This window comes from Plectropomus leopardus, chromosome 13, assembly GCF_026936395.1.
Source record: "Plectropomus leopardus strain MGB_pleo_1.0 chromosome 13, ASM2693639v1, whole genome shotgun sequence".
In the NCBI taxonomy this organism is placed as follows: Eukaryota; Metazoa; Chordata; class Actinopteri; order Perciformes; family Serranidae; genus Plectropomus; species Plectropomus leopardus.
The window spans coordinates 11551719-11570241 of record NC_142188.1 but is presented as its reverse complement, the minus strand read 5'-3'; the positions used below and the strand labels follow the sequence as shown (position 1 = coordinate 11570241).

Genomic DNA, 18523 nt, shown 5'->3' with positions numbered 1-18523 from the left:
AAAGTTCACTCCACTGATTTTACACAACTTTAATAATGTCTGTGGCTCTGGAAGGAGTTTTGTCAAGGTCTGAGATGATGACTTAAGTTAAGTGCAAATTGGGGATGTCAAGTTAAAAAGACCAGTCAGGTGTGGTCAAAAGCTGCTATTGGGATGCATTAAGAGAAAATTTTAGTGGTTTTTGGGTCTGACCCAAAGTGGTGACTTCAGATTGCAGTATCTCTGCTGCATCCTGCAACTTATTGTAAATGTGATGCTAAATTGCCAACAAGTTCTCACTCCGAGTGCATCTACTGCTAGCTCACCTAGCACCACAGAGCAAGCTAGTGTTACAGCTCAGCAAGGAGAAAGTCATTAATGTTTAAATCTTGCGATATCAGGAGCACAGACATTGAATAGATGCATGTCTCCTTGATTTTCCTTACTTCTGATGAGAGACATTACTGTTGAGTTTTTCAACTTAACTTTAAGCACAACAAGCTGAGTGCCATCCAGTTTCATTATATTCTAGAGAAGACAGACATCTCTACAGCTGATCTCTCCAACACTCTGCAATGTGCAAAACAATCAAGATTAATAGATAGCACTACAGGAAGGATTTCCCACACATTCATTTATTTGTAGGGGCCCACCATGTTTAAACAATCTGCCACCACATGTTGTTTTTATATTTTTGGAGGTGGACCACTCATTAGGATCACTATAGAGAATGCTTTTTGATTATTTATTACATCTCTTGGGGTGCAGAGCATACTCTGGGCACAGGCAGAGAAGCAGGATGCTAGGAGCAGTGAAAGTGAAACTTAACTGTTCCAAACATTAGGTCTTAAAGTTTACACTCACTTCCTCTGCAGCAGCTGCTCCTCTTATCCTTTGATTTGATTAGCTCTGACAAGATTGACAAATTAATAAACTACCCCATGGCTCAAACTCCTCAAACTGCTATTGAGGGACAAAAAAAGCAAAGAAGTTTATACAAGTTCAGTCTGCATTGTGTTCACATAGATTCAAATTCTTTGGGAAACACTGATAGGTAAGAGGAAACATATGTATTTTTTGATTCTGGGGTCAACTTTCCCTTTAAGTTACTGTATGTCTTCCTAATGTAATGCTTATGACGTTTCTGAATAAAAAGACTGTCTTATCAGGAAATTTTATATTCCTTTTTGTTTATCTGTTGGTCTGTTACACCCTCTTGTTTTCCGACTTGATCATACTCACTTATCTTTTTCTGCCTCTATCCATCTCACTCTGTGCTCTTATTGCATTTTAAGCTTGACGGCTACATTCATCGTGCCACATATTGCTGCTGGTGGCAGATTTGCATAACCTCTTGTCATGAGAGTTGAATAAAATGTTAGATCTCGCTGACTGTATGCAGTGTAAAGACTGGCAGGAGCCTGGGGGAGCTGATGTGGTTGGCAGGCAACAGTGAGCCTCAAGATCACCTGGTTAAAATGAATGTCACAGTTCAGTCATGACCAGGCAGCTGAACAGGAGCAACTGTCCATGGGGACTATCGGTGCGCACAGGGACAAGAGGTAACATGGAAAGCTATTATTTCCCCGCAGGATTTTGTGATACAGCTGGACTGCTTCTGGTCAGGCTAACATAATGTAAATGAATGCAGGAAACAGTATGTAGTATATTGTAGCTATATTGTAATTACTGCAGATTGTAAAATAACCCAGAAGAGGTAATAAAATAGTAACATAATACAAATCCGAGAATCTCATTGTAATAATCACTGTGAATGTCTGTCCTTTTTGCATCTTTAAATAAATTAAAAAACCTTGGCCACACTCTTTGTGCTATCAGCAATGTTAGGACCTTCTCAGAAATCAAATCACAGGCTAATGGAAACAAATTAGCTTGCGCTTACCTTTAAATCTCCTTACCCTTTAGAGATAAGCACAAATTGTGGATAATACATTTGCTGTTATATATATTCAATTTACGGGGCGTCACTTGTTGATAAAATTAGGAGAGTTTAAAAGGCTCTGAGATATTTGGGATTCAAGCACAAGGTAAACTAGTAAGGCGCTCAGACTTTTTCATGTTTTTTTTTCTGCACATGAGAAGTGCTCTGGAGGCCATCATCGGCGAGAAAAATAGGTTGGCATGAGTAGTAATAGAATTCTCTTGTTAGCCTTTTCAACAAGTCTGTCTTATTCTCATTTCAAGGTGATTGTCAGCCTCATGCTCAGTTTATCTTGGATGATGGATTGAAAGGCCATGGACCAGAAACAGAAGAGAAAAGGATAATCAAAAATACAGGAAGAAGAATTAAAACAATGAAAGAGCCAAAAAAAAAAAGGTCTTTTCACTGTCTGTAGAAAGAGGGGAGAGAAAAATGAAAAGTACACATTGAGAAAAAGGAGTGAGAAAAGAAAATCAAAATGGATCTATGCATCTTATAGTTCTAAGAAACAACCAGGCACATTCTTCCCCTTTAAATGTGAGCAAGAGAGAAGCAACTCTACGGTACGCCACAGCACATCAACCATTAAGGGAGTGCCACAGAAATTAACATGCCATTAGTTCATACATTCCCAGAGCCTGATGCAATTAAAGCTAATGTCTTAGTAGAAGTCTGTGGTAATTGACTGAAAGGCATGCATGAGTTTGTATGTGGATATTGCTTCAAATTAAAAAATTATAGTCCCTATCTTATCATCTTGTTTGAGAATTAAGCTGTCGGAGACATATCAGCGAAACAAATATGACTTAAGCTGCCAGATGCAGGAAAAGTTTCAAAGAAATCAGGGTCTCATTAGCTGTTGTACACCAATACTTCAGTTATGCTGAAATGCAGGGTGGAAATCATTTGAAACATACAAGGTAGTTATTCTATAAAAGCTCATTATAGTCTAAAATGAGGTAATTTAGGCTTCCACGTACCAGAAGGTTTTCAACACATTGAGCCTCATTAACTTTTGTAAATCAATATTTATGCCACTGAAATATGCTGAAGTGCTGCACTGTGAATTTCTAACCAAACCATAAATGACAACTATTTCATACTTGTTGGTTAAAGAAATACAATGCAGGATTTTCCTTAAAAAAAAACAAAACAAAAAAAAACCATTACAGACGCATTTGGAAGTTATGTCTCTCAATCATTTCTTTTGACCCACTAGAAGTCTGTTGGGTTGTATTTTTATGCAGAGACTCTGCCCTGTGCCTGTATTTTCTGTGCTCAGGATGGTGATGGGCATGTACCCCCACAGTACCCACTGGAGATTGGGGATTTGTAAAAAGGTAGCGACCAGGTATTCAAGAGACACAGCACCGAAAAAAAAACAGTGAGGCAAAATGCCAAATCAAAGTCCAGGGCTAGGTTTAACTTTCACTTTTGCTGATAAGCGTGTTTACAAACATTAAACAACAATCCTTCCAATAGAGATCAGGCAACAACATCATGCACAGTGCACTCGGGGTAGTAGTAGCCGTACTCCAGGACACGCCTCTTCAACAAAGCCATAAAACAAGAATGGACTGGTCTGAGAGCAAGTGCAACATTCCCTACCAAACTTGAACAAGGAAGTACAGAAACGAATACTTATGTCAATATTATTTATGTTCTTTTTTGCTCTCTCAATGCCCTGGGTGATCCTCATATCCAGTGGTCTCATGGAGTGTGCATAGAGTCCACAGCAAGCTGGAAAGCTGAAAATTGTGTTTGTCACAGCTCAACGTGATGATGCTCTGTAGTCTTACTCAGCCATTTGTTAGCAACCACTCTTATAAAGACATGAAAGCTTCAAAGTTTGCAAGTGTGATATTTCTGGAAATATTTTACATGTAAAACTAAATGTGAAAGCCCCTTCAGGTTGTGTTAACCACAGACTTTATTTCAGGATTCTAACCGAAAAACCATTTAGCCATCAAGCCCACTGAGTATGAGACAAGGGAATCGGAGGTGCTGAAATGCTTATTCATATCGGGGTTTTAGGACTCATTACTTGGGCACTCTATTAGTACTAGGTCTTCTTAGCTCAAGCCACAATACACTAAAAGTGTGTGAAGGCCAATGTTTTCAAACTCTGCATCAAGAGTTAATTTACCACACAGAACTGCAGCATCTCAGTATTGATAATTATGTTGCTTATACAAATTGGCTACCTGGGCTACATACACATATTAATCATGGTCCATGGATTATGGATCAATATGTGTCATGTTTTGGATGTTGAGCACAGGTTGAGATGTTTGTATAAGTGATGAGGTGACATTTCATTAAAATAAATGGACATTGATGTATGTGTTAGACAGATAGCTCCTAGTGCAGCAGTGCTAATATTTCAGGTAAATCAGCTGGGAGAAACCTTTTATCTAATGTCTTTCATCTACTGCTTTTAGTATCAGCCAGTCCTATGACTCCCCTACCTTATCTCCAAATCACTTTGAATCAATGCAGCGCTTGGGCACTAAAGCTCAAGACAGAGTCTGCTGTTCTGCATTCACAAAGTGCACCTGAATGTTGTGCTGTTACAGCCACTTTAGAAGACCATTTAGGTCAATGTCAGACACACAGAGCACCGGTATATAGAAAGAAGAGACGCACTAACATCAACAGTTAAAGGGATGGCAATTTTACAATATCAAATAAAGGCCCAGTCCCTCAGGCAGTCAAGATTAAATGAAAAGAAAAAATGTGCTGCTAATTTAAATGAATAGGAAAGACGGCAGGTTTTCATGTGTTCGTGTGTGCCTTGGCAGCACATGAGACTGTGTTGACAGAGGCAAACTGACACTAAGGTCTAAATTCACTCAGGTGCATACAAGTGTGTTTGTGTTTTGGACTCACCTCATTGGCATAGACCCAGTGACTGTCCTTGGATGCCAGGTTGGTTTCCACAGCCTGCAGTGATAAATAAACAGGGAAAGAGAGAGGACAGACAAAAAGGGAAGGACATTTTAAGAACCTCGTGTGCAATTCATTGAGATATTACAACAGTCAGAGTAATCTCTAGAGCTCAATTTGTAAGTCAAGATGCCCCGGATCACAGAAAGGGCGCTAGTTTGATGGGTCAGGGGTGACAAAACATCATGCTGGATATTTTTTACATTGGATGTTAGAATAAAGCCTGGAGTACAGGTGCTTATATTATGCCCACTGCTCTGGAACGTTTTTTTATTTTTTTATTAGCCGTGCTCCTTCCAGACATTTTGACAAGTGACGGAGAAAATGTGAAGCCCATAGAAATCGAGGCCAGTGTTGGATATAAATCTGTAACATGTCAGATTCTTTGGCACTAGAGTCAACTCTGAAGAGAGAGAGAGAGAAAAAAAACTAATCACTAATACTGACAGGTAAGGTGTGTAGTGAGGCTCAGACAGACAGACCTATTTATGACCAGCCAACAGTTTCTGCCGTCACAGCTATCAAAATTTGTTACTATATCGAAATGAAACAGGGTCAGCAATTTTTTGTATTTATTTTGGCACTGTACTTTCCTTTTGAGAGGACAGGTGCGGTAGTGAGCATGCACAGCTTCTCTCCACAGTGCGGCTGATTTGATTTTAAGAGGTCAAAACTGCAGCAACACTTTTGGTATAAAAAATAACTTCATAGTCAGACCAACATGTTTTGGCTTTGGGCCTTCATCAAGGTCAGGGTTTCACAATAAAGGCCTCTAAAAATTCAATCAGGCACACTGTAAAGAAAAACTGTCCACTCTTCAGACACCTGTCACCCCCTCACACTTTTCTCTTCTTCATGCACCTCTGAGGTAGATGTAGTTTTGTTCCAAATCGCTACTCTGCTTTAATGGTTTGAATATTACTAATACTGCTTTTCATCCCAAATTAGTCTGTGTATGCAGGTTTTTAAAATGTAGGAAAACCAATTAAAAAATGGGTGATAAACTCCTTTCTCATTGCCAGTAGATCAGATGAGTATGCCTTTTTTTTAATTGTTGTTTGTTTTTTACTGGTGTGTCACATTCAGTGTCAAAAACAGGCTGGAAAGCAGGAGAAAATGTTATGGTGTTTACTTCTTTTTATTCAGTATCTCTTAAAATCAGTGCAGAGTAAATGAAGAACAATGCACTGTTTGGATAGAGACAGACGCTAAATTGTGGCGGGCTGTCATTGCACCATGCCAACAAAGGGGCTGAAATTAGTGCGTCCATCTGGGTGTCATATTTCAATCACTGTTGATCGGAGCCAATCTGAGGTGGAGCTGATAAATAATCATGACTACCACTATGAATGCCGATAGTAATGTTTCCCATCAAATACAAAAAGCCATATGTTACTGGGTGCTAGTGTTTTTTGTTTTTGTTTTTTTCCAAGGGAAAAGGGGCTTAGTGTTTAGTGATGAAAACCTTACAGACAATGGGCAGCTACTATGTGTTTCAGTGTCAGCCAGACATTGATTGTGGTTATGCGAACACAAGGATGCACCTTGCCTAACACTTTCCCTCTTCATCCCTCTGCTCTGCTGTCATGGTGATACTTTCCCTATCTGAAGTCTTTGTCAGGTGATCATGTAAACCCCCTTACATGTATACAGAGCAAATAAATCTGCTTTTCCATGAGAAAATCAGGTTTCTCTAACTCAATTACAGACACTGTGAATCTATTATACATGTTAGGACAGGACTGTAATCTGTTTACCAAAGTGCATGTAAATGACAAGAGTGACCGAAAACTTCTTAGTATAGGTGAAAACATCCCCCCATCGAATTACCATAAACCTTCAATCTCATTATGAAGTTCCTACATCTGTCACGAGACTGCACACGTTTGACATCTGTCATGCTTAATGTCTCAATGCATGCCCTCTCCTGTAAATTGCTATCATTAGTGTCTAAATGAATCCCTTCCACACAAAGCAATGAAGACCGATGTCTCAACACATGACCTGTGGGAATGTGCTGCATTTTTTTACTCAACAACACTGTGCTCATCAATAAAAGGTGGTGCAGCACACAGTACCCAAAGCCGCCAATCGATCTTCTAACCTTGGAAGAGTCATGATTTGATTTTAATGCTCCTCTCATTCTCAGATTGAGCTCATCAAACTGCAAGAGAACCGCACCAGTGCAAGAGCAATATTTACCGCCACGGCTGAAATGCCACATCTCGTGCTTAAAATTAAAGACTGTGGCTATATGCCATCATGAATTGCCATGAAATTCATATGCACAGGTCGACATTATCAATGGATGCTTTGAAATACCAGACAGATGCTGGAGATTAAGTAGCAAAAGAGTCATGTGTCATGGGGAATACCCTTTACCTCTTACTAAAGAAAGCCAAGTACTTCTAATCAAGTAAATGGCATGGTTTCTTATTAGACATCAATATTTCCAAACAACATTTTTTGTTGCACAGCTAAAAAAAAGGAACTTTTGGGTTATAGTACCACATTTAAGATACAATTTTAATATTGGTTCAAATGCAATGGTAACCAACCACAGAATTAAGTCAAATCAGTATATTTATATTGCAGGAAAAGTGCCACGTTTCATATTTTTACATTTTTCCGTTCTATTTTTGTCACAGCTCAAAATTAACATACATTATAGCGCTTCTCTTGTTACGACCACAACTTCATGCCTTTAATGAAAAACACTGATCGTATCATCATGAACTGGCCCATTAATTCTAAACATTCACACTGTTGGCACTGTAGCAAGTATTGTTACTTATGTAATACAGGCATTTATCATGCTGTTAGTGGCATTTCAAATGTGATAAAAGCAGAGAAGAAAGGAAATATTTCACTACTGTGTCGCACAACCTTAAGGCACAACATAACACTGGAGGGCCTACGTGCGTGTGTGTTTGTTTACAGGTGTGTGCATTTGTTTGCAGGTGTGGAACAAGGCAAGACTCTGAGAAAAATAAGGTCTACAATGCTCAAGGTGGAGCCGTGGGGAGCACTTTAGGCAAAAGAAAGTGCAGAAGCAGATAGATGAAAGGGAGCTCTGTCTGAGTGTGTGTGTGTGTGTGTTTTAGAAATAGACTCAACACTGCTATTTTAGAAAAATGAAAAGTTTAAAAGTATTTGGTATACTGACATGGAAACGTTTTATTATTTCAGTTGTTTCCCAGCAGTTAATGCAGCATGTAAAAATATCAACCTTCTGCAGATAGTGCAAGGCTGATTTTTTCACATGGATAATTATATTAGCACTTCTTGAACCATCCCTGAATAACACAATATGACTGTTTGCTTGTAACTTGATGCATTCTTTCATCAGCAAAGCACTGCAAACCTTTAAATTAAAAGCAAAAGATCACTACGGCGTTGTTCATCTGTATGATGGGAAAATATCAGCAAAATCCCTCCATGTGTGAGTCATCCATTAATTCAAATTATGATAATGTCTCTCCAGTCCTGAAAAAAATCTGACAATGAGAACTATTGTCTGCCTTGAAGAATAACCTTGACATTCAAGAGAGACGACAGCTCCTTAAACTGTGTTCATTGTTCCAGACAAAATCTGTCAGATGTTGTAATGCTAAAAAACAAAGTCAAGTCATGTAGTGTGGGTTAGTTAATGTGTACCAGCTGGGATGCAGTGTTTTGTTGAGGCCCTGGGCCACCACTTGAGAAGTTCAGCCCCAGTTCACAGCACAACTGAGCACTTCACAACTCTAGAAACAAAACCTTGTTAAGTTAAATGATGTTTGTGCGCTTCTGTGTGGATGTGACAAATACATAATTGTGCTGAAATACTGATGTGTTTGAAAGCTGCTATAACAGACTAAAAGCTGTGCTGAACTTGTAGCTGATCATCACGATGTCATTCATTCTTTGTCATCTCTGTAAATTGTCTCTAACATCAATATAAGAAACAACCAGAATTACCACCATGGGGTTGTATGCCTCCACCAACCACTCAGTTGGCAGTTAGAGTTCACAATCGCATCTGAAAAATTATGAATGCTTTACACATATCTTCCCCTCACAGCAGAACAGAAAATATATACCATCTCCACAGTTTTTAGATTAATGTTGCCAATTGTTAGGTCACAGTGCCTTTGACCTCTTACAAAACAGTCTAATCAAGTCATTCTTGAGTCCAAGTGGATGTTTGTGCCAAATTTGAGGAAATTCCCTCATGGCCTTCTTGAGATATCGTATCTACAAGAATGAGACAGAGGCAAGGTCAAAGTGACCTGACTACATTTTAATCAGTTCATCCTGGAGTTCAAATGTACATTTGTGCCAAATTTGAATAAATTCCTTCAAGCTGTGTTTGAGATATTGTGTTCAAGAGAATGAGGAGGAAGTCACAGTGATCTTGACCTTGACCTATAACCACCAAAATCTGATCAGTTCATTGTTGAGTCTAAGTGGACGTTAGTGACAAATCTGAAGAAATTTCCTTGAGACTTTCCAGAGATATCACGTTCACAAGAGCAGGACAGATGGACGTCGTATGGACAGACAACCGAATTACTACTGTTTTGAACTTTATGGGAAATAATGCATATTGTGTATAAACAGAACAGAACAGTACATTGAAACTTAACATTCATGGCTTGTTTTGTTTCAGCTGTAATAGTGAGCGGCCTGTAGTTCAGATTCATTCATTCAAAATGAGCAATTAGATTTTCATTGAAAAGCGCCTGGATGCTTAGATCTCTGAATCACACAACATGCTGTGCTTACAGTACTTCAGGGAGTTTGCTCATTAGGATTCAAAACTTGCAGCTCCTAAATACAAAAGCCCCTTATGTCTCAGTACAATTCTTACATTATTTTGCCTAATCAGCTCTTTCCTAATCACACGTAGTCCTATTTCACTTGAACTAAGCAAGGGTTTTCCCCTTTGCTTAAAATTTATCACACCAAAGCCTAAAAATCCATTTGAGACCTTTAAATGTTATCGACATCCAGGCAGAGTAATTTCGGCTTTGTGTGTTTTCTTTCTTTCCATTCACTTCAGGAGATGATGTAACAGTGAAACTCTGGAGAGAAATGTGGTTTTGGAGAAGGAGGCACAGACAAGAGCCTGGAGTGACATCTGAGGAATATTCTCTATACTGTTGATACAGCCAAAGCCTGGCGACAGTAAGATCTCTAATCAGAGAGGCAAAGCACCCCAGGCATGTTCTTATACAGTAGCAATGCCACAAAGGCAGCCACAGCATGCCAACTCCAATTTAAGACCATGACAGCCGAGGAGGGATTGAGAGGAATTGCGGTTAGAAGGATGTGAGAATAGGTGGGGGGAGGTTTGGGAAGACTGAGCATGAATCTCCTGAATGTGAAAAGATGAGAATGCTCAGTGTAAACTCAGTCAATACAATTATTTGTTTCAGTATAAAATCATGTTTGAAATATTCGAAAACGGAGCCAGATTGGATTATACACACATTACACATTACACACACATTAGGCACACCTAGCTAAAATGTATTCAACAGCCCTGCAAATAAATCCTTTATGAAAATGTTTATGAAAGTTGTAACAATTGGTTTGTGTTGAAACTGTTTTATAGAGGCACTGATTGAACTTTATGATAATTTCAGAGGATGCAGTTTGCGATGCTGTTTAACAGTACTGACAGGTGTTTCTATTATTTTGTATGTCCCATTCATATCAATAAGGAAGGGGCTTAATAACAGAAAATTAATCTGCAGTGATACTACAAGTTAAGCCAAATTGTACATGGTTGTGTGTTTGCTGCTACTATGAACTACACAAGTTTTACATCACAACAACCATTGTCTGTATCCAAGTTGTTTTCCAGGACCACAAATTTAGGATGATTCTGGCATCAATAACTAAAGCTAGAAAGAAGAAAGATAACATATCTTACATATAGACACACTCACTCCCCAATATAAACACTATACAACAAGTTTTTGGCGTATGTATGTCGTCCAACAAAGCATGAAAAAGTCAGAGTATGGCATGTCATCCAAAATAGCCTATAAAACAACTTATATTTTGACACTTGTTCACATCCCTAGGTGTCACTCATGCTGGGTGTCCCCACCACTATCTGAATTGGCTAATTTTTACCCCATCACTTTTTAAAATCATGATTTGTTAAAAATGTTCAGAGAAATAGCTTGCATCAAATAATGTTTGCTAACAAAACTAACAGAACACTTTGAGGAAGTTTGGACAATAATAAAAGAATATAATGTGAATATGAAATGATCTAATATGCATTGCCCAAAAAAGGTGACATAAGCTTAAGAAAAACAAACAAAAACAAAATCTAGCATACTGATTCTAAAATGACCAAAAACTGTTCACCGATCAGTAACTTTAACAAACTCTTAACACAATTTCTTCTTATCCAAATGTCCCCTTTTCTCTCTATGAACTTAACAAATTCAAGCTACTTAAGTTAATTCAAATGAATTGACAGAAGAGTAAATCATCCTATACTGTATGTGTTGACTCAACAATAACTTTTCTAAATGAGAAAAGTTGATCTACAGGAGAATATCTAAAAGCATTACAGAATGCGCCGTACTGCTTCATATTCAATTCTATTTTATATTTTGAATTGTCATTTGGAACCAGAATTTTGTCTTTTACTAGAAATAGCGGCATATAAAAAAAAAACAAAAAAACAACAAAAAAAAGGTGCCTAGAAATTCACCAGAATGCAGGACATTATGTGTTTGATGCTTACAATACAGGGAGAGAGAAAATAAGAGCCCACCTCTTAATATGTGTCTCCATCAATGTTAAAAAGAAATGCTTGATAGAAGCCTCAGCTTTGCCCTTAAGATGTGCTGTTTTTCTCCAATCTCTCATTATTCTCTACTCCATACTAGCTAATATTGACCCCCCACTGCATAAAATTTTATACACCGAACAGTGTTTAAAACATGCTTTTTAATCTGAGCCCTTCCCTCTCCACCGCTATCCAACACAAAGTGACACCCTTGCTCACATCACAGTGTACAGATCTTGCAAGTGAAGCGAATCCCCACCCTGCAGCTTACAGTTTAGATAATGATCTAAATTCAATGTGTCTTCAAAACAAGTGTCTGCAGTATTATCACGTGGAAAGAACAAGCAGTCCCTTTTTCCCAGCAGGAAAAAAATACACTCATTTTGTTCATTCTGGGCATTTGCACTGAATTATACTGTTTGATGGTACAAAAAAGAATGTTTTGATTACCTCAAAGATATGCAAGATTTGCTTATTAAAATGTATCATTAGTTTCAGTCTGTCAGTCTTAATCACCTAATGTATCTGTCTCAGTCTATCCCTGTATCAGTCTGATTACCAGTTGTGAAGCTCTGAATATGGATATATATCTGTCAATCTACAGTATCAAAATTTATATGTCTACAACTGTTAAGATTAATCAATCTCTTCAATGACATACATGCTTCAGAACATTTCCAACATTCCTACATTAAAAGAAATACCAGATTCCCCTGGACAAGCCGGCCAGTCGACAAAAGCAAAGTGTTAGCGGTATTGGTAATTCTGACTGGCCCCAACTCCTCCTGGTTCCTGAAACCAAACACTATTATTGAAAATACGAAGTTCAGAGGGATGACTCTGACCCAGGAACTGAAGTAAACAATGTTCAGTCTGCAGCATTTGAAAACTGAAATTGAACTGGCTTAAAAAAGTTATCCGGGGTCACTGCCTGTGTTTACTTTACTTTGATGATTCTGGGGCATTTCTGATGCAGCATATGAAATAACAACTGAGGATATAATTTACTTATTTTAGTCATACAGTTAGCATTAAAAAAGTATAGAAAATAAAAAATAAAAAAACCTTCATCGCTGAATCGAAGTGGTTTTGAATCACACTGTTTTGAATCATTAAAAATTCATCTGTATCATATGGGGTTAGCAATTAGGGTATCTGATACTTAAAGAATTTCACTGAAAAGATAACCTTTTCATAAAACTCTTTGTAGTTCAGAGAAACAAATACTTTTGAAATTGGTGGTATATGAGCAGAGAAAAACAGAGAAAAGGAGCTTTGATAGTTCATTTACACAAACTAACCATACTGTTATGATACAAACAGATAACATGATACCGATTATTGTCTGACAGGTATAGATAAAACCCCAACCACCCATCTGTCCATACATCCATTGTATATTGAACAGTGAGTAAATTCATGCGCTGACAACATTTGAGGCCATGCACGGATGTTTTAAGGTCAGCTCTGGAAGCATAGCAACCAAAGGCACCTGTTTGTTTGAAGTGGGGGCTTTTCACAAAGTCTTGGTTGTTTGGTCCTTATTTAAAGAGGGTGGATGCTGAAAAAGTCTCTGAAGCTGTCACTTCTTAACATGTTCTTTCAGTGTTAGGATGTCACAAAGAAGCCAGAGAGGAGTAATGAGGTCTGTCATAAAAGATTCACAATAATCCTTCTTAACTCTGCCTTGACACCGTTGCTGTGGAAACACACCTTCAGACCACTTAATCTGCTCCATCGATACAGCATTAAACACACAACGGTGGCAACTGCACAGACTTGTACAGATGCACAAATGGGCAAATATTTTCCACAAGCACACATGTAAACATGTACATCAAACCATGATTGACACTAAAAAGACACAGCAACTGATTAAACAGAGAGAAGAGTCAGCAGGGATGCTGCTCTGTAGTCCTTGGTGATAATCCAACACCTGATCAAATCTCCTCTGACCTTCCACTGTCAGTATTCAACACCAGGTGGCCCTCCCAAGAAGATGGCACACGTGTGTCACATTAAAAACAAATCACGACTCCCATCTGCCATGGCACTGAGGCTGCTAGCTTCTCTCTGCATGTAGTTAGCTTCCCACAGGCTTATGCTATAGCCATGAGTGGAATAGCAAATGTCCCCACTAGGAGACTCACCAGTTGGAACATTAGCCGTGGTTATATGGACTAAATTAGAGCAACAGGGCCCAAGGCTGCAATATAGCATGTTTTGGATTTATATATATATATATATATATATATATATATATATATATATATATATATATACAGAGAAGGCACATTTGAATTGATATTTTGGCAACAGCAAGCAATTTACATATCTGTTTAAATATGACATGTTTGTCCAATCTTACTTGTAGTATCTATGTAATATCTAATGTAATATCTGGCATGTGCTATAATCTTGGAAAACATTTATCCATTTAGCAAGTGTGGTTTAAACTGTTGAGGGAGCTTCAATTTAACATATGCACTTTCTTGTCCTATTAAATTTTCTTACATTTTGACATTCCTACTAAAAGTATGTGGTGGCTACTCTTTAACTGTCCCTGTGATATATTCGCTGCGTGGACTGCTGCACATTTTGTGAGCTGTAATGTTGTGAGGGGGATTTCTGAGAGTCACTAACAGGATTAAAACTAGGTGTGACATTTTATGAATACCATAGCAGGCTTAAGAGCCTCCTGAGTGCAGGCATTCAGTAAGGCGTAAGAACCTTCAGGGTGAGGGTTTGGGGACTGTTGCTATTTTTCAAACATTGCAACGGACATGGCCTTAGCATGGATTTAACCCACTACCAACAAGTACTTTAAGACAGTGTTGTAATGACGCAGTATGTGCATATATAAACGTGAACTAGATCCAGTCATACTGCTCTGATGAATGAAAATGCTTTTTCTTCTTCCATTTCTATATAAAATATTTACCAAAGGCTTCTTTGCCTACATTTAATTAGCCTAATTGTGATTGCTTTTATTGCTCAAATCATTAATTCTCTTTGCATAATGCAACCAGAATGATACCTATATGAAAACAACCATCAAAACAGAAGTCATTAACACTACAGACACATTAGATTATATTTTAAAAGATCTTGCTCATCACTTTTCATGCTGTTGTCACAGCAAAACAGCAAAACTTAAAAGCTAAAATTAGTGCCAAACTAACTATAGATCCAAGTTGATTGATTAATTAGGGTTTAGTCAATACTTACACTGGCCCTGGCAACATATTGTTTGTGTCACCAGACTAATCAACATTTTCATGATGTGATCGTTTCAGCCAGGTTGCCACATAAAGCTGCACTATTTGACATCCCAGACAAAAAAAATATTTATATTTTAAGAAAGAAAGCAACTCAGTGTGTGACACTGTGAGTAAGCTTTAAACAAAATACATTTTTAGGGAAATTCAAACTCGGTTTGCATTTTAACAAGACACCAAAGCACACTTCAACAATACAACTTAGCAGAAGACGAATTGCTTTGCATTTCTGCAGGGTGCCCTTGGGGAAGCGCTGAGCATAAACTGAACCCCCTGCACCTGGGGGAAATTTATGTTGTGGATCTTTGATGATATTTGCAATTGAATTTTTATTGCACAGCTGATGAATGTAATAAACCAGGATAATTAACAGAGAGGAAACTGATTACCTCACCAAAAGTTATTTTGTTCATCTGTGACTACAGTCACAAGGACAGGTAGAGATATAGTCAATGTACTGTAAAAAGCAACACACTGTAAGACACAAGCTTATTTTAGATTTACAACATTGCAAATGTAGCGTTCTATTTTAACAATCACATTTTAACACAGTGTAAAAGGAGAGGACAGTATTACACAGGACATTAATGTTCCAGAGAACAAGCACAATAACTGCACGCTGCAGGAGGACTCTATTTTTGGAAACATGCAAATGTAACTCAGATCGTTCTTACAGCACATTCACAACCCCAATGCTGCAAATACAGAGGGTTGGTCCTACATCTCAAACCATGACACTATAGTTGTTGTCCCTTTAGCTTCAGTTTTGGACTCTTAGGGATGGTGTGTTAATTTACGCTTGTTACATGCAATGTTTCTTTTTAAAATAAACTTTTCACAGGTAATGTACAGTTTCTACTTGTTAAATGCACACAGTTGCTTTGCAAATTAAACTTAGATTTAAAAAGAAAAATTTGGATAAAAAAACGAAACAGTTTTTTGGTATTGCTTGGGTTTAGGCAACAGATGTACATGGTAAGGTTAAGAAAAAAAGCCCACCATATAATTTGCAACAAAAACAAGTACATTTGTTACTAATGTACTGGGAGGTAATGTGTCATATGTGACTAGCTGAGTGTGGTATACATCAAGAACACTATGTTATTATCAAAAGTAACTCAATTGACTTGGTTTCCCATGGGTGTCTAACAGCGGCCTCCTGGGTGAAAGTCCAGAGTTGACCCACCCACCTACCCTTGCTTCTTGCTCTTTTTTCCATAGCAGTTGCTCAGAGCATCAAAAAATGCCACCACCTGCCAGTACCTAGTGCTGCTCATATGGCCTCTAAAGAGTGCTTAGGTACATTAGTGTCTGATGCAGAATGCCATTGGCTGAGTGCTGTTATTTGAGGAGTTGCGAATGAGACTTTGTTTCTGTTGTTTCCAGGCTTTCATTAGTGCTTTTTTTTTGTTGTTTAATTTTTCAAAACATTTTCACAAAACTGAAGCAGCTCTTTGATGCTTTTTGGTAACACTCGTCAAGACTGATCAAAGCTAAAGAGTGAGACACCATCAGTCTAGGGGGGATGTGCTGGGCAAGACCTGTAAATCCCAACACTCTAAATGAAGTTGACAAGCAAAAAAACTATAAACATTAAAATCTGTAACTCATGGGACTGGATCCAAGCAAAGACAACAGATAAGCAAAGGGATGCTATTTAAATTCAGCTGAATAATGCAAGCCACCATTATCTAACATTAGACGAGTGACTTAAGGTGAGTGAAATACAATAATTGTTTTTCCATAAAAGCACTCCGTACCATTCCAAGGCCATTAGCTTCGAATAATGGATCACAGAACTTTCCTTTCACACTGAACTTCACACCTGAAAAACACATCCTAAGAGAGAGGTAAGTGATTTTTATTTGGAAACATGTAAATAATTAAGCTGTCCCTGTAGTCAGTGTTGCATTCAGGGCAGGAAAGGTAGCTTCTTACAAACAGAAATCTTTCCAATCATTTATTTAAACTTTGTGAAACATTGTAATGTATGAGTTTTGAGTAAATAAAAGCGGATGACACTTTTATCTTTTTTTGTTCTGCATAAAAGATGTCACAGTGGGAAGCAGAGACCTAATTGCTCCTTTGTACAGCCAGAAATAGACCACTTTAAATACATGCTAGGAAGGTTGCACAAGGGTCCCTGCAGAGCAGTACAGTAAAGTTACAGAGCCCTTTTCACACTAAAGCACACTAAAATCATTACAATGCAGTGTCCTTAAATCACACCCATGTCAGTGTCCTTGAATGATACCCATGGCTCTCGAAGCCTCTCAAGCTGTCCATGTGCTGTGGACTTGTTTCTCACATTGCCTATAAGGAGGAGCTGCCCACCAGGTATGAACACCCAGACACACATTCACAGATGTCAACAGACACACTGCTGTAATCTCTGCTCCAGGGTACACAATCACACTCTCATACTGCTGAAACTGCCTCAAAGTCACCATTCACAGGCGGCTGTCAGGGAAGGAAAGTGAAAACAATGTGAAGGTGAGAAACTTGAAAAAAGTGAAGGTGGTATTTTAGATATCAGCTTAGTTGTGATGTGACGAGAAGAACAGTTTCAGGCAAGATCCTATGGCACATCTTCCACAGCACTTAATGTTTTCTCACTATTTTTCTCTCCTTTTCATTCAAACTTTGTTTTTATGCATAGTTTGTCCACTTAATTGCAGTGACCTGCCTCAGGGAAATGGAGCATATGTGGGCAAAAAGCACTGCATGTTCTTCAAGAGTACAAAGAAATTAAATGTTTCTCAAAACACAGTTTTCTGAGGGTCCAGTCAGTATGCAAATTTTTAAGATATACAAAATAGTAAAAGCATTGATTATTAATATATCTAGAATAATTCATTGTTGTTAGCTTCTGTTGGTGCTAACAGGTTAATCACAATTTTCCTCAAAGACGGTTTCTGTCACTGAAGGTAGTTCTCATCACCCTGATGTTTGTTCCCAGTTAAAACTGATATCTCTGACACCAACGCTGTTGTTAAGCGCTGTTTATGACATTAGCACCGTTAACTGCTTGCCACCTCAATGTTGAGAACCATGTCCAGATAACTCATATGCTCTGAATTTCACATAGAGACCCTTTAAGTTCATTTTAGGATTCAGTCAGGTTTAATTACATTTGCATTGCAAAAGAGAAAAGGAAATACACCTTTTTATACTTTCATCATTAGAGATCAGTTCTCTAAACACCATGATTATGTGCACCCTGCATGTGGGAGATAAATGGGGTATACATTAAAGTTATAAAAATAAAAACATGTTATTATTCCTTCAGCAAATCTATTAAAGACACAGCCTCTAATACGCACTGAAAATAACAGGTGGTTCAACTCAGTTGAATGCAGATTTTTTTAATCTCACTGTCTGTCTGAAATGCCTTTGTGCAATAAAAGATATTGTGCAGTATGTATGTTTGCATGCATGAGTGTAGACATAGATACATAATGTTTATGCGCATTATATATGTATATTTATAGCTAACAATACATTTTTTTCTACATTACTACATTGGGTCTTTTGCACTAAGCATTGCACTAAAGCATTGATGCTTCAGGTTTTGTACATTTC

At 38.0% G+C, this 18523-nt stretch overlaps 1 protein-coding gene across 1 annotated transcript in view; it reads right to left on the bottom strand.

Annotated features, from left to right (window-relative positions):
- Positions 1–18523, bottom strand: part of grid1a (glutamate receptor, ionotropic, delta 1a) — a 355831-nt gene that overhangs the window by 77796 nt on the left and 259512 nt on the right. Inside the window, exon 9 of the mRNA XM_042502252.2 lies at positions 4811–4864. Coding sequence (XP_042358186.1) covers positions 4811–4864 — 54 coding nt within the window. The remainder of the gene's footprint in view (positions 1–4810; positions 4865–18523) is intronic.